We start from the raw sequence: 24791 nt of genomic DNA on the forward strand, positions 1-24791 counted from the left end.
GGGGGGTGAGGGAAGGGGGGTGTTTGAGGTTTGAGGGTTTTTTTGGCAACAGGTGCTTGTTCCAGAAATTTCAGGGGGATTTGAGCGATTGCCTGGAGATGCTAATTTTATCGCAGCATTGTTCCTTTAAGGATAGGAGGGAACTGGTTGGTCCTGCTTTCAGCACTGGGTGTTTTATACTCTGAGTCATGGAATACAGACCAACCTACTTGATCTAAATACATTTGTAAATGCCATATTTTTCAGATGAGCGTGTAGTGAAAGCACTATGGGTAATCAGTCCTGCTTGAACCTGCAAAAATAGGGCATTTCCAGGCTGAAGCTAAGCGCCTGGAAGCCGCGAAACGCGTGCTTTTGATGCACCCGTGCGTGAGGGCTCTCTCTGTGCATACAGAGGTAGTTCCTTTTTTTGCGTGAGGAAGGGCTTACCTTGCATAAAGCGCAGTCTCAGTTGAAGTAGCTCCTTGACAGTCCTGATTGTCTGAGAGACTGCTTTTCCTGCTCTGGCTAAATTGCCAGGTGTTGTTGTCTTTATTGCACACGACGAGGTCAGATGGCGCGCTGCTGCTGCATTTCTGTGTTTCGCGTGTCGAGCACGTAAGAGAAACGTGAATTTTGTATGGAAGTTCAAATGGTCCCAAGCTTGTGCTTATTGATAGGTGGCTATAGCTACATCCAGTGGGAAATAAGTAAGAAGATTTGGTATGAGTTTAGATCGTTAACCGTAACTTTTTATGCTCAGTGCTTTATATTTTGATTGGTGACTGAAATATTTGCATTGAGATTCTACCATTTCCTCATGCCTTACCTGCCAGAGGTTTGTGAGGAAACACCCGCCCACAAACATCCCATGTTTTGCCTGCCTTTGCTTCAAGTGTTTTCTCACTTTCCTGTTCCTTTGTTCTGTGTTGGCCAGTAGAGATTGAGTTTAGCTCAGTTCTTATGTAGCTCAATTGAACAGATGGTTAGTAATGATTTTGAAGGCATCTCATCTATTTCCTTTTCTCACCCTTTGAAGAACTATTTTGTAACGTATTGCCTCAGCGTGGTTTAGTGGGGAAGGATTGTCCTATTATTTTGGGTTTTAAGAACAGAAGATGAGATTACACTTCGGAGATGATGGGAAAGGAGTTAACCTAGTAACAGGAGAGAGGATAAAAAACCCTGATCTGTAAGAATAATTGAAGGCAGTATGTCAAGGATTTGGCAGGATGGGAATGCGGAAGGACTGTCCCCTCCCAGCTGGCTTTTTTCTGTTAGCAGTGGTGCTCTTGGTGATAATCACTGACAAACTGAGTAGGGGAAAAGTGCAGTTTGTCTAAATTCCTACTCGGCTTCCAGGACAAAACTGCAGTCCAGGTTCTTATTTAGACTCGTTCCCTTGATATGGAATGATGAGGGATTGGGGTGATCTGGAAAAAGGGTTGAAACTACTCTTGCTCGGGGACCGGAGGTAGTTCTTGCACAGTACTCTTCTGAGCCAGCTTTATGAGGATTTTGGCTCAGCACCCTGGAAGCAGCATTCCAAGCTGCTGGACCACAGCTGGCTCATCCACACTGATGTGATGCTTTAATGATGGACCCAAATCGGATTATAGAGGGCTAACTCTGTCCCTCACCCTGTGGCAGGGATCTTTGATCCATCTCCAGGTAATTTTACAGTAAGTAATAGCTGACTATATCAAAGCAGCAAAAGACGGCTGTGCCATCTGATGTGGATAGATAATAATTTGAAGCAAGGTTATTCTCCTTTACGTGGGTAGCTTCTCTTGTTCAGAAAATAAGATTTTCTTCTAATTCTTTTTCATCTCAGGAAGCTTTTGATGATGAATCACCTGGAAAACAAAAAGAAATCCAGGAAGCAGATCCTACATACGAAGAGAAAATGGTATGTAATGTTTGGGAATGTGTACAGCTATCCAGTACTTATGCAGTTACTTAAAATAGACTGAGTTTTTTGCTTGTGTGAAATCTTTTAACTAGATTTATAAAACTTTGTCTATTCATTCAAAAATACGTAAGTAATTTGAAACTAAATATCATCAACCTCCCCCGTGGACCCTTCTCCTTTTTAGTATTTTGTTTGCTGTTGCTCTGTTCTTTCTCCATTTCCATTGCTGTCTTTTGTGGGAATAACTGTTAAAGTGTTTTGCCATTTCTAGGAAGTCTAGTCCTAGCAGCTTTGAGGTGCTCTAGGTTTAGAAGAATGATATAATGGGTAATATTCAAATGTCTTAGGGGAAAAAATATAATAAAACTTGTCAAGTCGCTTTTGAACTTATCTGTAGAGTTGTCCTTCTTGTAGGCAAGGACGATGATGAAGAGTTGAACATTCAGTTTCTCAGTCAGAAATGGAAAGATACTCTAGGAAAGCATCCATAAGTATCTTAATGGCTACTACCTTACTTTCTCAATGTATGAAAACAGTTGAGATCTAGGGCTTTTTTTATATCACTGTTAAGTACAGGAAAGTAATTCCAAATTTATGTTTGAACTGCAGGAGTAGCAGTCCTTTGTAGGAAAAGAATAATTTCTATCTGGGGAGGGTGCAGGGTAAAAGGAAAGGTTTTGCAGAAGGCTTTGAGTAGGCACTGCTTACATTGAAATATGCTTTAGTAGAAGGACTTCAAAATAGGCAGATTCTTTCAAATAGTTCAGCTTATGGGGCAAAGTAAGACTTAGCTTTCAAAGTTCACAGGGGCCTGGACCTTTTACTTTGTCTAGACTGGAAGGGATTTTGTTAGCTTTTTCTGAAATTTAATTTCTTCTTTGTGAAGCTCCAGTTAGATCCCTCGAGTTTTTAAGATGCGTCATTCTATGCTTCAAGGGTTAGATAGGAGAAACCTTACTTATTCTTCTTGTTTTTATTATATGCTGAATGTGAGACATGGAGCCGTCCGTTCATCACCATCCTATTGCATTTTCTTCCTCTGTTTCTCCCTGTTTTCCTTTCCTCCTGTTCGTATTCCAGTGTCTGTGACTGCGTGTGGAATTACTTCATAGGAAAGTGAAACTGATTCTTGTAATTTGCTGCTTCCTGTGTTGTTTCTTGCCACTGAAAATAACCTGGTCGTCTTCTGCTAATTTCTTTGTGCTACTTTGTGGCAAACTGAGGAAAGTGAACTTGGAGTTGTCTCTTCTGGTCAGGGTCATGAGGAGACTTGTATTTTACCTTTGCCATAGTGAGAAGAAAACAGCAAGTTTCTGTATTGGTAGATGGAAAGCTCAAGTACAGCCTGTTCTTGCCTGTGTCCTATCTAAAAGATACAGCCGCTGTTTGTTAGTCTCTTAAAGGAACATCCTGAAGCACAGTGAGAATGAGTTGTGGGGGTGTGGGTGCACTGTCAAAACTTGCAGAAAATTCCTCACTAAAATTTTAGAACCAGGAAACTTTTGCAATGTAGTTTGTATCTCCTCATCTTCTCTTTTGCATAGCCAATGAAACAAGTACTTAAAAATCAGGATCAGCAATTTGCACAGTAGTGATTTCTGTCTTAGTTTAAACTTCAGAAACTGTTACAAAGTAAGCAAAAAGCATCCTATGAATAACAGACAGGAGAACTTGAATTCAGTGGACGTGAAGCGTAGCTATGTCAGTCAAGCTTAAGCTATTGCAATGAGTGAGTCTGATTCTCGTGGTGCATACAGGACCCTTTTCTTGGTGTTTTTCTTTTCTCACCCCCTGTCTTTCTGTCTTTTATGTAGTGCTGGAGCTGCTTGCTTTAGCAAGGAGAATACTCACAGAGCTGGCATTACTCTTGCAGAAGTGTGGAGCATGTGTCCATTTTTACTAAGAAAGCTGACTTCCTGTAACTGTGCATGTTGCTAAATACCTGGTTATGGTTTGGCAGCTGGCAGAGTGTCAGTGGCTGCTGTTAAGCTTGGGACTGTTTTCTGTCTTGGTTGTCTATTCTGAAGTCTTGACACGGCCTTGGGAAGCCATAGTGATTACAACTGGAACCTGTCCCAAAGGAGCTGAACCTTGTAGATACAAATATTGTCTCCCATAATCTTTCTTGCACAAGAAAAACAGTGACTCGTGTCAAAGGGGGTGGTCTGACAGGTTAGGCTGAGCACAGCTAAGAGGTCTCTGCTGCTGAAAGAGGTGTTCTGGTCTCTAGCTGTGGGCTCTTCTGCTTTCCCTGCTCTCTTTCATGCCAGCTCTGGGACTTATCTGACACTGCAGTGAGGTGGTGTATCTCACTAACAGGCAGGAAACTAATGTGGTAGAAAGTAGTTGTTGCCAGGTTGGCAAGATGAACGAGTTCAGTGAAGAATCCTGCAGGTGCTGGGTTTGGGTAAATTTCTGAGACTGGAACGTCGCTTCTGATAGGAGAAGGTTGTTCAGAGGGGTCTGCATGGCCTTGTCTAGTGACACTCACGCAATCTCTGTGCCAAAGTCAGTTTTCAGTCTTAGCACAGGACTGTCTTGCAACTTTGATCTTACTGCAGAGCAGAGGCTGGACTTGACCCAATAAAAGAATATTGCGTGTTGGCAACAGTTACGTTGTTGATGTTAAGCATCTCTTCTTTCTTACTGTAGGTATGCATATAAAGAAATAAGAATTTATATTGTTTGAGAATTTGTATCTATTGTTTTGTATTGTTTGAAAAGCATTCATTATCATTTTCTTTTGAGAAAATAGGTACTGTGATGTCTTATGCTTATTCCACTCAATTTTCCTTGTCAACAGCAAACAGACAGAGCAAACAGGTTCGAGTATCTGTTGAAGCAGACTGAGCTGTTTGCTCATTTCATTCAACCTGCTGCTCAGAAAACTCCAACTTCACCTTTGAAAATGAAGCCTGGACGTCCACGAATAAAGAAGGATGAGAAACAGAATTTACTGTCGGCTGGCGAGTAAGTGATGATGACGTGTAGGCCAGCATGTACTGTAATTATGGATTTTATTGTACTTCACAAGCGTAAGTTAAACTTGCTAGCCTTTTGTCCTACTTTAGTGTGTATTTTATGCATTATAATTTCGGGTTTTTTCAACTGCTCGCCTGTAAGTTGAGGACTGTTTAACAATTATAGGAGTTACAACAATTTTTGTGTTGCTGGTAAGGTACTAGCACGGTTAAAACTATTCCAGCACAAAGAAAAACAGGGACAGAAAAGTAGAGCGTTGGTGGCTGTGAATTGTGAGAGTTCATTGAGAACGTCAGTGTACTGCATCTTACAGGCAGCTTGAAAGTCAGAAGTCTAGAAATTTGGATTGCCTTCATTGCAGCTTGTATGGCTACGATATTTCTGTAGCGTTTGGCAGATGTTCCAGAACCCTTAAACACAGTGCTGCTGCCTGTCTTGTAGCTAAAGGCCAGTGCCGAAGCACACAATTTATTCCTTTCCAGTCACTTTGCTCTGGTATTTGAGGCTGCTGACATGAGCTGGAATGCAGCTGTCTTCTTCTCATTAAGAAGCTGGTGGCTCTAAAGAGTTAAAAAGCAGTGTTCTTTTGAAGAAACTTGCAAGAAGCTTCTTTGAGTGTTTGGGATCTGCACTGCAATACTGATAGATTTAATTGTAGAACACCTTTGCATCTTTGCAGTTTAGCCAGAAACTCACTCCTTTCTTGCACTTTTTCAGCTACCGCCATCGTAGAACAGAGCAGGAAGAAGATGAGGAGCTGTTAACAGAAAGCTCCAAGACAACTAATGTCTGCACTCGGTTTGAAGAATCTCCATCGTGTATGTTTCCTCTTTCCTTTTTTTCCCCACTTTGTTCTTTTCCTTCAAAGCCAAGCCTGTTTTGTTTAAAATGAAGTTTATTTTCAATCCTTCCCAAGGACAATGAATCACTTTTCTGGGAGCAAGAGAGGGAGAACAAAAATAACCAACACCAGTCTGATAGGACAAAATGTATTAGCAAAGGACTGTTTATTTTCAGGCAAGCTAGAAAGATGGTCCAGTGTGGACCTTAGTTACTAGGACAGAGGCAGCTGTTCTTAAATTGGTCATCTTTCAGTTTTTATACATGTAACCTATCTTCTGATACAATTTAAAGTACCTGTGAGCTTCCAGTTCATTGAACAGATAATTCAGTATTCTCTTGTTGTAATGCTCAACTGTGTTCTGATTTGTGGGGAGGGGGATGATAAGAGTTACAACTTCTACATATTTTGGGTTCTTGCAGAAAACAAAGCTGTAGAAGCAGCTTGCAGAAATGAAATTAATGTGTTACTGTCTCCCATCTGCATTCTCCTTGAAATTTACTGCATGAAATTTACTACTTGATTTTTTCTTTCTGTGACTTAGATGTTCAGTGTCACTTAGAAGGCTGGGGATGGTAATTCTTTATACAAGACTAAAATCAGATCTTTTAGTCTATTCTTTCATGTCTTTTAGATGTCAAATGGGGAAAGCTGCGTGATTATCAGGTCCGAGGATTGAACTGGCTCATCTCTTTGTATGAAAATGGCATCAATGGCATCCTAGCAGATGAAATGGTATGCACATAGCCCATGTTTCTGTGGACTTCTGAACACATACGATGCAATACAATTTTAGTTCAGTTATATATACATTTTTTAATAGCACAATATGCAATATATAATTTGACAAATCTTGTTTTTCTAGTATGTCCTAAGTCACTGATGTCAAGTGTCACAGGTATCTTAATTTAAATAAACTGTGCAGGCAGTTTCAGGAATAGGCATATGAAAAGGGAATCTGTCAACACTTAAAAAAAACGAAAATGGGAGGGAGGGTAGTTTTTCTATATGATGATGTGCCCTTTATTTTTTACTCTAAATTGTAGCTATTTTGTTAGGGTTTTCAAAAGCTGCCCTTGTGAAGAGAGGGTCGTGCATGAGCAGAACAACAAATGTGGGAACGCTTCCTGTTGTTGTTAAGATAGAATGCTGATAGTGGGATACAAGTGCCCTGTGTGGATTGATCTCAGCAGCAAAAGCCAGTGGGAAATTTTTTGAGAAAAATGATGCTAGGATAGATGTAGCTAGAGAGCCGTGTTAACATTTCTTTCATATCATGACCATGGACATTTCAGTCAGTGCTGGCCATAGCAGATTTTGTTTCTGTTTTTATTTTTTGGCTGAAAGACAAGGGATAAAGGCAGAAGAAAGTGTAGTAGTTTGACAGGCAGATATATTTTTGTCCTTCAAGTAATTTTAGTTGTATCTGGTTTTGATAAGGAGTAGATACGGAAAAACAAAAATCTAACTGTGTTTCAGTATATTGCATTTCTTGTACATTCTGGTAATTTCTGTGTAATAAAACTTCTTCAAGATAAATTAGAGACAAATTAAGTTGTTGTTTAGTAATGCATTTAATTTCAAAATAGATCAAGGATTTTCTTCATCGTACATGCTTATGAATAGAGGATTTTCTTTGCCGAGTACAGTTCTAAGGGGAGCAGGCCTGTTTTAATGAAGACTGGGATATGTTATACATCCTTAAATTTTTGACATTAAAAAGTCCATTTTGTGCTGAGGAGTTTAAATATTTGCTATTAAATGTTTTTGATTCATTCTTAAATATTAATTCTTTTGAACTTACTGTTGCCTTTCACACAGCTTGTAAACACTTTTCCACATTTTATACCAAATGGAACGAGGCTATTTTCCAGACAGATGCTTAAATTTTAAAAGCAAAAATAACTTGCATGCGTGGTTTTGTCATTTTTTAAATCCCATGTCATAATCTTTTTGAATTACTTAAATGTTATTAATTATTTTGGTTTTGCTGTCTTCCTCAGTTTTATTTTAATTAAAATTATGTGCTGAAGACAGGTTATTAATATTTCTGTTGAATAACGAGCAGAGTGCTTAGAAAAAAGGACTTTTAAAGAAGCTCAGTATTTTTTCCTTCTTTGGCATAAGCAGCTGTTTACATTCATGTTTGACTTTCTTCTCACAAGAACTGGCATCATTTTGTGGTCTGTAAAAGCCTTAATTTATTCAATTTATTTCAAAGTTAAGAGAATGCATACAGCAAGTTTAAGTTCATTGACCTCTGAATAAATCTGAGTACATCCTAAGTCTACAAAACAAAATTTGACTAAATATTTTCTTACACTTGTATGAATGTGTTTTACTTGAAAGGTAAGACAAAGTGCTAACTTCATAATCCCATGTTTGGAAATGTTACTCTTAATTTTTGTTTTTAATTAAAGGTAGGAAGCCATAAAAGATTTTCCTAACCAACATTTTGATGCCTTTTGTGAGCAGCACTGTCTTTAGTGTATCTTAGTGATTTGTTGAGGCTTCTGTGTCTTCCATCATGTACTCAGAGCTCACTCTTTTTAAAGGTGTTTCCTAAGAGGTTTTTTTTCTGACACATGAATGTGTCTTACAGGGTCTCGGAAAGACACTGCAAACAATTTCTCTTCTTGGGTATATGAAACACTACAGAAACATTCCTGGTCCTCACATGGTGTTAGTTCCTAAGTCTACTCTGCATAACTGGATGAATGAATTCAAGAGATGGGTACCTACACTTCGAGCAGTTTGCCTGATAGGTGACAAAGACCAGCGAGTAAGTTTTGATGTGGTTACTGTTCCTGTGTTCATATGTGGTAAATCCAGCAAATCTTGCTGTCCTTTGCCTTTCGTTCAGAGGGAAGGATATTGCTTGGTAATAATGGCACAAATCTACAGATGCGCTACCATATTCCATGTTTGAGTTTTCTTTGCTGCACAAAAAAAAAAGTAAGTAGTAAAGAACTGATACTGAAGTAACAAAAAGAGAATGATTGAAATAGTAAGGCTATAAGAGACTGAACAACTGGTTTGGAGTAACCTATTTATTTATGGAAGAAATAGATACAACTGGTGCCATTAAACTTCTGCTTTTGTCAGCAGAGCTTTTTTTTATTATTCTAAGGGCACCTAGCTCTGTTTTCAGAGTTTGTTAGGTTAGAAATTACAAAAATATTGATGAAATTTTAAATCTGCAAGTCTGATATATTGTGATTTTTTTTTTTTAGTGCAACTTTCTGGAATCAAAAAATTCTTATTCTTTCTTCAGTATATTTCTTGCTTACATGAGTTAAGTTCTTTACATTTATACATTTCTGTATTTTGGATTCTGACTAATTACTGTGTCCTCTTTTAACCTTGGATATCAGCATTCTAGAAATTATTAAATTGGCCAAATAAAGCTGAGCTTGGGATTATTTTTTATATTCAAAAACTAGCATTTTCTTAACTTAAAAAACCCGAAGCAAACCTACAGAAAATTAATTTGGAGTTCTAATGTTATAGCTCAACTGTTCAAAACCTCAATGTGTGTAGGTCATCATCTGCAGTTTCCACAGCCAGAAGTTAGAGCTGAAATCCATTCTCTGCTCTGCCCCAAGGTTTTTGCTGACAAGCACTGACTTAATTGTTGTATGTTATATTGCCTCTATAATTAATCATACTTTTTGTTTCAACTCTAGTAGCAACATAGTTTTAAAACTTTAACAGTGCTAGTGTGTTCTTTTGTTTCAGATTTGCCAAAGCCTCAGTAACTAACTGTGACCTTTTGTCTAGGCTGCCTTTGTCAGAGATGTGTTGTTGCCCGGAGAGTGGGATGTGTGTGTAACATCATACGAAATGCTTATCAAAGAGAAGTCAGTATTCAAAAAGTTTAACTGGAGATACCTAGTTATAGATGAAGCCCACAGGATTAAAAATGAAAAATCAAAGGTAATTTATACTTTAACTGAAAGAGATGTTTGTGTGGGTTGTTAGGTGGTGGTGTGGTGGTGTGAGGACTAGTAATGTTTTTATCTTTGTTTATGTCTCGATGTCCTTCAGTTATCAGAAATTGTGAGAGAATTCAAGACTACAAATCGGCTGCTGTTGACTGGAACTCCACTTCAGAACAACTTACATGAACTCTGGGCGCTTCTTAACTTCCTTTTGCCAGACGTCTTTAACTCCTCTGAAGTAAGTGTTCATTTCTGCTCATCAATTACGTGAACTTTGGTGGTTTTCCAGATTTGAAAGTAGACCTTAATATGTATAGTTAGAAGTATTGGTTACTGATAATGATAGATTGATAGTCAGTAAATGTTTCCAGTATTATGAAGTACGGTAGAGTAGATTTTCTTTCCCAGCTTGACCATTTTTAAGGGCTGTTGTGGGCTTAGCAGGTATGAAGAGTAGTTAGAAATCACAACATGAAGATGATCTCCACTGCATTTCAAAATAGGACTAAACGTTGCGATGGCTAAACTAACTAACTTTGTTCTTATATTTAACTATGTTACCTTGTTGTTAATCTGAGACTTCTTTCCTGTGAGTTGGGAAATACTATGCAGTGAGCAATAGACTTCACAAAATGAAACATGTGCTTAACTATTTTGAAGAATTAGGAGTGCAACATCTGTAGAAAGGGAAGTGTTATGGTATATTACACCCAAATTTTAATTTAATAGTATGCTTCCTCTCTGGAATTTGTCCAGTGGAGTGATATGAGTGAATCCTTTTCAATAGAAAAGGACTCACATACTGATTTTTTTTTTTCCTTCCAATGATGTGGAAGTTTTCTTCTTTCTGAAGATGATATGTTGCAGACCTTTCTGGAAAAATAGACTGAAGGGAGTGATTTCTTCTTTACTTACTGCATATGTAAAGAAAATCACTTGAGTTATATTTATTCACTGTTGTAATGACATTGCACCTTGAAAGGGAACCTCTTACATATCAGTGATTTTGTTGATACAGGACTTTGATTCATGGTTTGATACAAACAACTGTCTAGGGGATCAAAAGCTGGTGGAACGCCTCCATATGGTAAGTCTTTCTGCTGTTTGTATAAATAATTTTTCTAATGCTTCCTGTGACAGAGTATTGGGGTAATGTAACTTATTCCAGAAACTGTGGTAGACTTTCAGAATAGGTGGTGAAGCTCAGAAAGATGATCTGTTCCTTGAAAATGAAGTTTTTTTGACAGGGAGTAAAGGGTTGATAGTTCTGGCTTTCAGGGTTCTGAACATTAAAAATCCTGGCTATGAAGAGAGTTACAAATATTTTAGTCAAGCAAAATTAAAATAGGATCAAGGGGCACGGAACCTTCTGAAAGATGATTTGGCCTAATCTTCAAGTCTTCCAAGGAAAGCGCATGCATGTTCCCATGTATAGATTGCTTTTTGAGATGATCTGATAATAGGTCTGATGTCTGAGTATTTATGGTAGAGAATATCTGCACTACTTTTGTCTATAGACCCGTTCAGTATTTCAGTTTCCAAAATGCATTTAATGATGCAATGTCTTTCAGGTGCTACGACCATTCCTTCTACGTCGCATTAAGGCTGATGTAGAGAAAAGCTTACCTCCAAAGAAGGAAGTTAAAATTTATGTGGGTCTCAGCAAAATGCAACGAGAATGGTAATTCAGATATTTGTCTGTGCTGTGGTTAAGACTCACAAGGAACTGTGACTTGATTATTGTGTGAAACTTGACTGAATTCCTTCTGGTGTACTAAATTCCTTCCTACCCATATTTATTTTCTTGTGATAACAGATGAAATGGGGGGGATGTGAGCTTTTGACTATACTTATTTAAAGAAAGGCCACCTTTTTTTTTGAGTTACATAGACTTTTTCTTTCTTTGATGTAGGTATACACGAATCTTAATGAAGGATATAGATATACTGAATTCAGCTGGGAAGCTGGACAAAATGAGACTACTGAATATCCTCATGCAACTGCGAAAATGTTGCAATCATCCTTATCTTTTTGATGGAGCAGAACCTGGTCCACCTTACACGACAGATATGCATTTGGTCACCAACAGTGGCAAAATGGTAGTACTGGACAAATTACTACCCAAGCTGAAAGAACAAGGTACGCGTCTCGTTGGTGCTGTGTGAGAGTTGTTAGGCTCAAAGATAAAATCGAAAGTTGGTGCTTAATGTTTCTGTGTATTCTGAGCAAAAAACAGCACACTTTAGCTGGGATTATGTTTTGTTTCTGGCATGGTACCAGCTTGTCAAGCACTGTATCTTAACCAGGTGATACCAAAACAGTTTGCGAGGTGCCTTCATAAATAATTGGATCAATAGTCCATTGTTCTTGTGACTGTGAAGCATGGTGGTGGTGGTTTTTTTGTTTTTCTTTTATTCTTCTCAGCTAAATTGAGACTACGGAAGCATCAGTTGGTCTGGGCTTTAGGTTTGTTTTCTCAGCGTTATTAGCTGTTTGAGACATAATCATGTGGTGTATCAGCCACTCCTTTGATTTCCGTGAAGTAGCATTTCAGATTCAAAGTCTTTGTGTAGGGTTAAAGTCAAATCCCTTGTGAAATGTTGTTCTCTCTTGCTGGACAGGATTTTGAGCAGCACCTGAGTTTTTTCAGTGAGTTCCTTAAGGCATGCAAAAACGAGAGAACCCTCAGTTACTTCAAAGTTACTTGATAGTGGGGACAAAGCTCTGGAATATGTTACTCTGAAGTTCAGTTGCCACAGATTTTTTGACTCTGCAGTAGATTTTTAACTTGTTATTTTAATGAGTATGCTTACTGAAGTAACTTTGCTAGAGGATTGGAGGAAAGCTTGTGATTGGGGAGACATTGCAGAAAAATAAAACCAAGTCCAAACCTCAGCCTTAGGTAATACAAAAGTAACCTGTATTTTTGCACCCAGGAATTGTTCAAGCAACTGTGGCAATATGTGTCATTGTAAGACGGAAAAAGAATTCAGTGGTTACTGTACTTCTTTTTAATGTTGATTTCTTTCTGCTATGAGGCTTCTTGCTGAGCCAGGGCAATTAAAATTGGCCTGGTCTTAAATCAAATGGTCATCTTAAACTAAAGAGTGTTCATTATTAGATCTTGAGTCCAAAGGCCAAAAAAGTCATACTAGGAGAATATAGGGGGAAGCCGAAGCTTTGTAATACTCTGTTTTACTTAAGTCTCTCAAGCAGGTTGGAAATGGTTCTGTGTATATGCATAAATTACTGGATATTTTAATGTTTTGGAGTTTGTTCTTGGCAGGTAGGTAAACCGACAAGTCCTTAAGAGGAACTTACATTATTTCCAGATACCTTAAATCCAAACCAAATAGTTCAGAATTTCATTCTTTATATTCTTTGATTTTTTTTAATATTGATGTTATCATCTTACCCTGCTGTGTCTGGGAACATTTTAACAAGGAGCACAACAGAAAGCAAAAAAGCAGCCAGTGACTAGACTATAACATATAGTAAGGCAAGCACAGGAGCCTGCCAGTGAGCAGCTAAACAGCAGTAACAGCTGTGAACTCGGTCTGGAGCACTGCAGTCACCTCTGTCCTTATCTGGAACCTTTGAGCCCCACGTTGAGCCCCAGAAAGGTCTGTTGTGCTTTAATCCCAGTAGGCAGCTAAGCCCCACACAACCTGTGTGACAGCAGCAGCTGCAGCCCTGGGTTATATATTGCATTCTGTGATTCGTATAAACATTTGAAGTTAAATGAGATTTCTCATTCTAATGGCTGCTTAATAAAAATACTGTTTTTCAACATGTGCTGTTTTATGTATGTGTACTGACTCCTGAAAACTTATCTTCATTATGTTATTTAAATCATTTTTTATTTTAAATATTTTTATTTCTATCTGCTTTTCTTCTTAGTATGTGCAACTGCTGTCCGTCTCTTTCTGATAATACAAATTTGCAGAGTATGATAAATCTTAAGTTTTGGTGAAAACATAAAAACACTTTTTACCCAAACAGGTTCAAGAGTTTTAATCTTCAGTCAGATGACCAGAGTCCTAGATATCTTGGAGGATTACTGTATGTGGCGAAACTATGAATATTGTAGACTGGATGGACAAACACCACACGGCGAGAGACAGGTATTTAAAATTTTAAGTATTTCACTTAAGTAAAACTAGTACTCATAAAATATTTGGTTCAACTGATAGATTTAATTGTTTTATTTAGGCATCCATTAATGCATATAATGATCCTGGAAGCTCAAAATTTGTGTTCATGCTGAGTACCCGGGCAGGAGGTCTTGGAATCAATTTGGCTACTGCTGATGTTGTAATTCTGTATGATTCAGACTGGAATCCACAAGTGGATCTTCAAGCTATGGTAAGAATCTAGATAGAAATGACCTTGTTTATACTTCTCTTTCTCACAGAACTTTCATAGAAATATGTGTGTGGCGTGATGTTGTATTTCTGAAATAAATTGGTATTTTTCCTGTTTTAGTACAGGAGTATTTTAAGACTGATTTTTCAGTTCCAGTGCAGCTTTCACTGTGTGGAACCCTTAGTCACATTTGGGCTATACAATGATTTTTGCAGTGGGAAATGCTGGGTATATGCTACAGTAGTCTTAGAAGTATTTAATGAAAATAGTTAGTTTTGTTTTTTAAAAAAAAAAAAGGTCTAGCATGGTATGTGTTATCCCAAAACTGTAAAGCTTTACTTCTGTGGGGAGTGGAGGTGAATGTGTTTACATTGTATTCCCTGATACCTTCAAAAACAGCCAAAGAAAAGCTGATATTATTAATTTAGTTTAAAGCTAATTGTTTCAGTTAAAACTAACTGTTTCAGTTAAGCTGTCAGTTCTCAAGTATTCTAGCAAAAAGTAGTTCTAGCAAAAAGTAGTTCAAAAGAATGATGGAACTGGTGTCTGGAAGTTAAAGTGAGATCGTTCCAGCTGCCGATAAAGGTGTGTTCAAAATATTAATTCTGGCAGTGGTTAGTGTCAGGTGAGGTCATGCGTTGTATTTTTCTTGAAATATTCATGTCAAAACAAAACAATTTTAAGTCTTAAAATACTTTGATTTTACATAAGGTTACCTAAGATCAGAAGCATCCTCTCTTCTCCCCTGTGTGATGTTACAAAAAATCCACACACATACTATTTTTAGGTATGACATCTAGAGACATACTCATTGTTATTTAAAACCACTCCAAAACTAGCAATACAGGCGAGAATGTGCTCTCTTGGGTAGTCACAGTAACTGGATGTCTATAAAGATTTAACTAACCTTTGCTATTCGGTTTTGTAAATGAGTATGTTGAAACTAATGAGAATTGAAGGCTGATTATATAGTCATGCTGGAACCAAGTACCAAATTTTTTGTAACTTTTTTTTTGCGCAGGATCGAGCACACAGGATTGGCCAAACAAAGACTGTTCGAGTGTTCAGGTTTATCACAGACAATACAGTGGAAGAAAGAATTGTGGAACGTGCAGAAATGAAACTCCGACTGGACTCCATAGTCATTCAGCAAGGCAAGTATTTGAAAGCAATTTGTTTATGTATATGTGATGGCTTTCTCTTCTTTTTTTCACAACCTGTAAACTATGGCAAAATCAGCTAGTAAGAATTAATGAGAATGTTGCTTTTGTCTCAGTTGACCTTGGAAGATAGAGTGCAAAGGCCTGATCCACTGGAAAATTTATTTTACAGTAGGAGTAGGCTTTTTCTCAGTAGATTTTTGATTACCTCCCTAGTGATACATATGTACAAAGTGGCTATAGTCAGTTTTGGGGAGGTTTTTGTTTGATGTTGTTTATTTTCTGAGGCACTCAACAACTTCTCGTTTGAACTGGAGAAATTAATGCCTTGGCTTTTTTTAATAGATTGGAAAAAGTGATGACAGTGTAACTTTGTAAGTTGACTTGATTGGAATCTGTAGCTTACATAGAACACAATTAATGTATAATAAAGCAAATGTATGTGGTCCCTGGCTAGATTTTGTCAGTGTGGGGTTCATAGTTTGTTGGCTGGTTTTTTTGGTGGTTTGTTTTAGGGTGGGTTGGTTTTTTGTTTTTTTTTTTTAGTTTCATTTACTGAGAAAGAAAGAGAGAGCCTTAACTTGGAAACGTAAGGAGGAGAAAAATTGTGTATTGTTCCTTCATTAATGTGAACTCTTTAGTTGCTATCCTCCAATCTTTTATCTTCAGGAAGACTGGTGGATCAAAACCTGAATAAACTTGGGAAGGATGAAATGCTGCAAATGATTAGACATGGAGCAACACATGTGTTTGCCTCAAAGGAGAGTGAGATTACAGATGAAGATATTGATCACATTTTGGAAAGAGGTGCAAAGAAGGTGAGAGAAAGTTTTAAAATAAAAAAGGAAGCCCGCCTGTAGACTTAAATGTAATGCTAAGATATCTATAGATATATATAGACATATAGATGAAAATTTAGTTGTAAGCTGGAGAGAACAGTATTTCTGCAGTTAAAGGAGCATGCTTGGTTTTTCTGCTATTGTAAATGAGGTGTTTTGTAATTAAGTGTCTATCAAAACTGCTACTTCTTCCCTCTGCTTCCAAGACTGCGGAAATGAATGAAAAACTTTCAAAGATGGGTGAAAGCTCATTAAGGAATTTCACAATGGATACGGAGTCCAGCGTATATAATTTCGAAGGGGAAGACTACAGAGAAAAACAGAAGGTAACATTTAAATTTTTCTCTGAGGAAGGTGGTGGCTGGCGTGATTGAACCGTATTTATTTAGGAAGCGTTGGTTAAAATACAATAGCATCTATGAAAATAGTTTATAAGTTTTATTACTTATTTAGTTAAGTAGATACTATTAGTTATTAAGTAGTTTATAAGTTAGTTTTATTAATTAAATAGATACTATTAGTTATTTTATAAAGTAAGTAGATAATTAACTTCCCACGGTAAGTTTGCAGATGACACCAAACTGGGTGGGAGTGTTGATCTGCTCAAGGGTACAAAGGCTCTGTAGAGGGACAAGCTGGATCGATGATCTGGGGCCAGTTGTATGAGGTTCAACAAGGCTAAATGCTGGGTCCTGCACTTGGGTGACAACAACCCCTTGCAATGCTACAGGCCTAGGGATGAGTGGCTGGAAAGCTTCCAGGCAGAGAGGGATCTTGGGGTACTGATTGACTGTTGACCATGAGCCAGCAGTGTGCCCAGGAGGCCAACAGTATCCTGGCTTGTATCAGGAATAGTGTGGCCAGCAGGAGCAGGGAAGTGATCCTTCCCCTGTACTCAGCCCTGGTGAGGCTGCATCTCAAATCCTGTGTTCAGTTTTGGGCCCCTCACTACAAGAAGGACATTGAGGCACTGGAGTGTGTCCAGAGAAGGGCAACAAAGCTGGTGAGGGGTCTGGAGCACAAGTGTTACGAGGAGAGGCTGAGGGACTTGGGGTTGTTTAGTTTGAAGGAGACTGAAGGAAGACCTTACTGCTCTCTACAACTACCTGAAAGGAAAGTGTAGACAGGTGGGGGTTGGTCTCTTCTTTCAGGTAAGTAGTGATAGGACAAGAGGAAATGGCCTCAAATTGCACCAGGGGAGGGTTAGATTGGATATTAGGAAGAATTTCTTTACTGAAATTGTGGCCAAACACTGGAACAGGCTGGCCAGGGAGGTGGTGGGAGTCACATCCCTGGAGGTGTTCAAGAAGCATGTGGTTTTGGCACTTCAGGACATGGTTTATTGGGCACGGTGGTGTTGGGTTGATGGTTAGACTTGATGATCATAAACATCTCTTCCAACCACAATGATTCTATGATTCTGTATAGACCTAATTTTATAGAAAAACTCAGTATTTTGCAAGGCTGAGTCTTACTATTTTTTTTTGGTGGTGGGATTTGTTTTTACAGCTGGCATTTACAGAGTGGATTGAACCACCTAAACGAGAAAGGAAAGCCAATTATGCTGTGGATGCTTACTTCAGAGAGGCTCTTCGAGTCAGTGAGCCAAAAGCACCCAAGGTGAGTTGACAGATTTTTTTAAAAAGTAATTGTTCAAATAGGCACAATAAATAGTTAAAGCTGAAAGCAAGAAATTGGTCTGTTTATAAAAAAAGCTCTATTTGCTTTTATAAATTGGGGAGGCAATTTAAATATAGAAAATTTGAAAGGACTTGAGACAAACCTCTGTGAGAAAAAAGTAAGGGTAAGATGAAACTTGCAAGACATTAGGAGGGTAAATTCTTTTATTTTTGGTTTTATTTAAGCAGCTGTAGATTTTCCTTATCTGTGGAAGATTTTCTTAGTGCTACTCAGAACACCTGACCTTTGTTCAAGGGGATGCATGTATGACTGTTCCCAAAAGACTTGCTCTCTTTTTCTGATGGGACCTTTACTTGAAGAATTATTAATAGTTCTAGTTGTCTCTTGCATGATGTGGCCTTTTTTATTAGTGAAGACAGTACATTTTTCTAAAACCAAAGCTTTTTTTTCCCCCCCCTCATAAACTGAAATCAGTTATTACAAGCAAACAGATTCTAGATGTGAAAGGGAGTCAAATACAAATGTTGTATGTATTTCAGGCACCACGGCCTCCAAAACAGCCAAATGTTCAGGACTTTCAGTTCTTTCCTCCACGCCTGTTTGAACTATTGGAAAAAGAGATTCTCTACTACAGGAAAACCATTGGGTACAAGGTAATAGAGGAGTTCATGCATGCATTAGTGCATTTTATTGCAACAGTAGGAGCCTGTTGGAGTAAGAGTTCTTGTCCTGCCTTTCATGCTAATTTAAAGGAAATAAAATCATGTTGATCTGATCAAATGATTAGGTTGTATTAAAAGAAAAGTGAAAATTGGCAATTATCTGTGAAAATTTTCATAAAATTTTACAAAATGTAAAACCTTTCAGGTACCTCGAAATCCTGATCTGCCAAATGCAGCCCAGGCACAGAAGGAAGAGCAGCTTAAGATTGATGAGGCTGAACCTCTTAATGATGAAGAACTAGAAGAAAAAGAGAAGCTTCTAACCCAGGTAGAGTTGGTTCTTTAGCAAGACTGAAAGCAGCAGAAGCTTGCTTTGTGTTTTACAGGAACATTTCTTAGTCATCGATTCACACATGCCATAGTTAACACAACTGCAAATTTTGGTTCATAACTGAAAAGAGGTTTAGCGTTAGGTTTGCTGTGGGCCTAGATACCTTTGAAGAACATGCACCAACTCAGCGTATTCAGATTCTGCTGAATCTGATTTAGTTCTGTGTATTTTAAGCCTCAGGAGTAAGAACTCGCCCAGTGTCAGTCTGGCTTGTGTTAACTGTAGCCTGTGACATCTTTTCTCAGCTGTGGGATCTTGCAGGCTAGCTGCACAGCGGAATGTACTACTTTCCACATTATTTAAAGTATTATCTTCTGCAGAAGTATTGCTCCCATGTGGCAAGGTGAATAGTCAGTTTTCCTAAACTATGACTGGTAGTGGCTATAGTGTCCTTCTCTTAAAAAGGATATAAGCTGAAGAGGTATATAATTAGGTAGCATGTACATTTAATTAATTTAAAACAGGTTAATGGCTGTTACTCCTTACTGGGGTATTATATTTTCATGTTGTATTTGGTGGGACCATTTCTGGAGTTAACTCTGGACAGGACAATTGTAACATGACTGGCTGAATATTTTACTAAAATCTCTTTGTAAAAGTTTTTGATAATATGAAATAAGCCTATTTTGGCAGCTGATAACTTGAGTATTATTATTTCTCTCCGTACTGAATGTCATCACAAGATAGCTTTAGACCTGCTGAGGGAGAGTGACCAGGAAAAATGGCTGATGATATCTGATTATACATTTTTTGACAAAACAAAAACATTATAGAGACTACTTGTATCATTTGGGATTTTTCTTTTAAAAAGTGATCCCGTATTCCCTTTCAGAGAATATTGGTAGGAGGGGTTTAATTTACGAGCTTTGTTTTGTCCAAAAGTAGTAGGTAGAGAACCAGTGCTAATCATTATGCAGTATTTAGATGCAGAGACTACAGTGACTGCAGTATAAAAAGTTTTCCTTCTGACATTAAGCTGCAGAGAAAGCAGAGGTTTAATATTGTCAGAGTGATGGAAGTGTCACAGGAGTTTAAGAAATCTATTGAAACAAATGTGGAGATACACAATTCCTGAACTTCTGTGCAATGTTTCCTTTTGATTGCTATAAAAGGGATTCACTAACTGGAATAAGAGAGATTTTAACCAGTTCATCAAAGCTAATGAGAAGTGGGGCCGTGATGACATTGAAAATATAGCACGAGAAGTAGAAGGAAAAACCCCAGAGGAAGTAATTGAGTATTCAGGTAAGTTACTTTTTCAGTAGTCCACTCTGCAAGTCCATGTCTAATGCTGCTGTCCTAATTTGAACTGCCTGTGAACATGGTAAATTGCAATTCTCTGAGAATTGCTTACAGTGTTCTTTAAGACTTTTAAGGTAGAATTGTGCTGATGGATTTGGCATCTACCGGTCCAGACTGTAGCACTGAAATGTGCGTATAAACTACTACTGTCTTTAATGTATCCTAAATTTACCCTAACTGGGTAGTTCCGTCCTCAATTCTTGTTAATTTTTGCAAAAGGAAATGCTGAGAAACAGTGCTTGAGTGGGGAGATTTCCCCTTTTCCTTGTATTCATTAACCAGTTGTTTTCCTGAACCTTTACAGCTTTATTACCTCCACCTCATCAAGAGTAGGATACAGTAAATGTTTTGTGACCAAATATATAACGACTGTTGGGTTTTGTAACCTAACTGTACTTGGCTACTTACTTCTGATGTCTCAGAAGTATTTTCTACTGTAGTGCAGCTGCAGGGTCCTGGAGCTAAATTTCTAAAGGCATACAGCAGCTTACAGATGTGATCTTTTTTTTTTTTTAAACAAACTTCTATTTAAACATCTAATTGTCTTTTAGACACTTGCTCTTGTCTTTGGCCACCCAGCTGCCCTTCCACTTCCTCCTGTACAAATGTACTGCTGTTACATCAGTTTCCATTTTAAGAAGCTTGTTTCTTTGAGAAGAAGATTGGCTAACAAATTGGCCTGTATCACATCTCATTTAAAATGAGGACTTCTGTATCCACCCCACCTTCAAAGTAGTTTTTGTAATATTGCAACACATTTCAGAAAATGAAGGTTCCTTATCAGGCAAAGGCATTCCTATTTTTATAAAGCAGTAAGTTCTGATAAAAGGAAGTAACATCCAGCACCCTTTTTTCAAGATAAAAACCTTGACTTCTAAGATGAATGATAAGAACCTAACCAACTGTTCTTTTCTTAGCTGTGTTCTGGGAAAGATGCAATGAACTGCAAGACATAGAGAAGATCATGGCTCAGATAGAAAGAGGAGAAGCCAGAATTCAGAGACGAATCAGCATAAAAAAAGCACTTGATACAAAGGTATCTTTGCTGTGTTTCTTACTTCCTGTATTTCCCTGTGCCGGTGAGGTGAGATGCAGGGCTCTATGTCAAGCCAGTGTTACTGACGTATTAAGATGACACACATGCTGGGCATGGTATTCGCCTCTTTTGCATATCCCTCAGCAGGTGCTTCCTATGGCTTTTCCATTCTGTAGAGCTGCTGTCCTGGCTGACACTATGATGATGACCTTAAGTGTAGCCTAACCTGTTGTTTGTAGCAGTCACATTTATCATAGGACAGACAGTTCGTAGTGCCATATAACTAACTCCCAATAAGTACCTGCTTTTTGAAGAAGCAGAAGTTGAACTGTAAATTTTATTTTTTTTATATATACACATATGTACGTTTAGAACACTTACAAAGAGAAGACTGACTTACCAAGGAGAGGAGGCTTTTGTTCTGATCTATGTTTCATCAAGCAGGGTTTTGTAATGAACAGATTTATAGTAAATTAAGACAATGTATCAGAATTTCCCTGCCACTTCAGGTTTGACTGGTTAGTTCTCTCTCCTGATGAAGTTAGGCGAAGAATGGTCTCTGACTCAATTAACCAGAATGCAGCTGAGCCATGTGCTACAGGCTCATCTACCATTTTACTCGTTTTACTCTGATTTTGACCGTTCCCGAGGATTTTTATGTTAAAAAGGATCATTTCCAATTGAAGCCTGGCAGATCCTGGCTATTTTCAGTTGCAGAGACAGGTCTGAAGCCTGCAGTTAATTAAAAGATCTCAGACAAAGCTGTCTGTTGTCTAAACCAGAATTTGCCAGTTTAGATGGTGTCGGTAAATGCAGTATCTAGAACCCACAGTTCCTTCCATGTGGTGACTGTAACGTCAGAGATCATAGAGGGTTGATCTTCCTGTCTTCATGTAAGGTATTGCTTTCATATAAAACAGTTCCATGCTAATTCTGAACTGTTTCTTCGTTTTATGTGATCTTATTTGTTTTGTTTAGATTGGCAGATACAAAGCCCCTTTCCACCAGCTAAGAATATCATATGGTACTAATAAGGGGAAGAATTACACTGAAGAAGAGGATCGCTTTCTGATCTGTATGCTTCACAAGCTAGGATTTGATAAAGAAAATGTCTATGACGAATTAAGACAATGTATCCGGAACTCCCCACAATTCAGATTTGACTGGTTTCTCAAGTCCCGAACTGCAATGGTACGTATTAATCTGTTTTGCTTTTTGTTCACGAATGCCTACGACAACACAGTTACATACTAGGCTAATTGAATAGCTTCTGAAATACTGATGTATGTGCATACGTACAATACACTGAATTTGTATAGACTTTCCAACAACTGTAGTGGATGGCAAATGCAGTAAACTAAAAAGTTTTATGGGGGGGGAAATTCAGAATTCCAAGGTACCATTTTCAAAATCAATACAAATTTTAATAGAAACTTGTCTTAAAAAGCAAACATTTGCCATCAAAACCGTTCCTGTGAAGCCAGACAGTAACTAAAAGAAAAATATTTAATTCCTTTTTCACTCTGCCAAGATAGGGCAAAAAAAACCTTACCTAGTTAGAAGCATTTCTAATATTAGAATATGATTTGTATATTAAGTGGTTGCCTGATATAGTGAGTGAGTATGCTGTGCAATTTTAGGAGCTGCAAAGGAGATGCAATACTTTAATTACCCTGATTGAAAGAGAAAACATGGAACTGGAAGAAAAGGAAAAGGCAGAAAAGAAGAAACGTGGACCAAAGCCATCTTCGGTAAGATTTAAAAAGGCATTTCTCTGGAAAAGCTCATTTGTAGACAGAGTGCTTTTCTAATTGGCTCAGAAAAGTGATACCTAAAGTCATAAAAAAGAACAGCAACAAAAAGCCCCTTGCAGCTGTGTTAAGAGCTGCTTAAAGTTCACAATAGCATTCAACTAATGCTGTTGTGGATGTCAAATAAAGGAAAGTAAGTTTAGGTTCTAAGTTGTACCTCACATGCTTTGGAGGAGATAAACTTGTCATGTTTCGGATCACTGCATTGATACACTGTATAAGTTTACCCTGATTAAAATCCGCCAGAGATTGGCTTTTTGATTAACTTTTATCCCTAAAGAAATTGTGTCTACCAGCAAAGGATATGCAGGTGATGCAGGTTGTTCCTTCCACTATGAGAACGTGATAGATCTGTTTCCAAGTACTCCTATGTAGACTCTGTTGTCTCTGTTGCCATCACTGTCCTCATATCAGGGCGGTGGTCGTGAAATGGGCTTCTAGAGCTGGGTCTTGGCAAACAAGCACATATGCCTGACTACTGTTCTTGCTGACTAAATTTAAAGTATTGCTAAATATACAGGCCTGTTCTGTAAAGAAAATACCAACTTTACCCATTTCCTTCCCTTGATTTGTTGTTCAAGTTGTTGCCTAGAGCAGCTGTAGGCAACAGCTAAAAACTTAGAAGCACAACTTAATTTGCAGATGCGCAGAAATCAGTAAAGTTTAAGAGTGGTGGGTTAATAAGTTTCTTAGAACTGCTCACAGAATATTTAAACAGGTATTTAGAAATACCATTTCATAGACAGGAAGCATCCTACGTGCTTGTAGCATCCTTATGTGCTTCTATATACACTTTTTGCCTCTATGGACTCATACTCTTCCAGACTTTGGAAGAATACAAGACAATGGCTAGCCTGAGTAGGATGTGCATATTTTCCACATTACAACATTTGCAGTTTATCACATTTTAAAGCTATCAGGGTGTAAATCATCTCCATCTGTTTTGACTTGAAATGCATTGCTCACTTGCAATCTCTTTGTATCACAGTAACTTATATAAAAACTTACCTTACAGGCACAGAAGCGCAAAATGGATGGTACTCCTGATGGTCGTGGAAGAAAAAAGAAGCTAAAGCTGTGAATGCAGGGTTTTTGTAATCACTAAATTTAATAAAGTAGTTCTTTAATTTACGGGTCTTCATAAGATGTACTGTATAATGCTCAACTATTATGTCATTAAAGGACATCGGGTTCATCTGTTTACTGAATAGAAACATAGTACTTAATGTAGTTTCACTTTTTTAAAACGCAACAGCTGTGCTGAATTTTTTTTACCATTAACACTTGAATTAATAAATAGGCTTCATTTATTAATAAAGCTTCATGTGAATTTTTTCATTTTTGTTTCCACTTGAATACCTATTTCCTCTGCTCCCGGTTGTGAACACTTTTCCCACTTTGATCAATAGAACTGTCAGTTGTCTTTTCTCGTTACGAGTCACTACCAGTTCATCCCCATTTCTGGAAATCCTGTGGCTCAGCCCTTACCTGTACTGAACTTAATTTTGCTTCACAAATCTGTTCTTTGACATTAGTGGAAAGGCCAGGTATTTACCTCAAGAACTAATAAGAACATATAGATTAGAACAAAATTATAACATTTTTCTGCTTAAAATCTGTGTCAGAAGAAAGGTAAATCAGTCATGCTGAAGTTTGCATTTAATTAGAATGGTCTAAGAATGGCAGAATTGTTTTTATTGGCAAACAGCAACAAGTCAGAACATAAAAATTACTTTACAATATACAAAACGAGACAACCTGCTTCTCCCAGACAGCTGTGGTAAATGCGGAGACAGTCGTAACTGTGAAAAGGAGGGATGCTGGCTCCAGCTGTGCAAGACTGTAATATTCTGGCAATCCACACTGTTCACTGGGCTAGGCAAACTACCATGCAGGAGCATTTCCTATGCTGTCATATCTTTTATTTTT

General features: G+C 37.9%; 1 protein-coding gene across 1 annotated transcript; it reads left to right on the forward strand.

Annotated features, from left to right (window-relative positions):
* Window positions 1-1097: 1097 nt before the first annotated feature.
* Window positions 1098-24176, forward strand: LOC104542464 (SWI/SNF-related matrix-associated actin-dependent regulator of chromatin subfamily A member 5). The gene is made up of 24 exons (XM_010186788.1): window positions 1098-1139; window positions 1814-1888; window positions 4695-4861; window positions 5591-5691; window positions 6349-6449; window positions 8317-8496; window positions 9495-9650; window positions 9762-9893; window positions 10674-10742; window positions 11227-11336; window positions 11568-11794; window positions 13658-13779; window positions 13868-14020; window positions 15042-15174; window positions 15850-15998; window positions 16226-16345; window positions 17529-17639; window positions 18200-18313; window positions 18528-18650; window positions 19826-19958; window positions 20933-21051; window positions 22030-22242; window positions 22692-22802; window positions 23878-24176. Exons 1-24 carry the CDS (start codon window positions 1098-1100, stop codon window positions 23941-23943), a joined length of 3027 nt encoding a protein of 1008 aa, XP_010185090.1. The 3' UTR covers window positions 23944-24176.
* The last annotated feature ends 615 nt before the right edge of the window (window positions 24177-24791 follow it).

This window comes from Mesitornis unicolor, unplaced genomic scaffold, assembly GCF_000695765.1.
Source record: "Mesitornis unicolor isolate BGI_N332 unplaced genomic scaffold, ASM69576v1 scaffold7366, whole genome shotgun sequence".
NCBI classification, from domain to species: Eukaryota; Metazoa; Chordata; class Aves; order Mesitornithiformes; family Mesitornithidae; genus Mesitornis; species Mesitornis unicolor.

What these genes read in the sequence shown, in the direction of transcription:
- LOC104542464 (XM_010186788.1), top strand. Translation starts at nt 1,098, where the DNA reads ATGAGATTACACTTCGGAGATGATGGGAAAGGAGTTAACCTA. An exon ending in GTTTGAAGAATCTCCATCGT is followed by an intron (nt 5,692 to 6,348) that starts GTATGTTTCCTC and finishes CATGTCTTTTAG; the next exon opens with ATGTCAAATGGGGAAAGCTG. An exon ending in AAAAAGCACTTGATACAAAG is followed by an intron (nt 21,052 to 22,029) that starts GTATCTTTGCTG and finishes TGTTTTGTTTAG; the next exon opens with ATTGGCAGATACAAAGCCCC.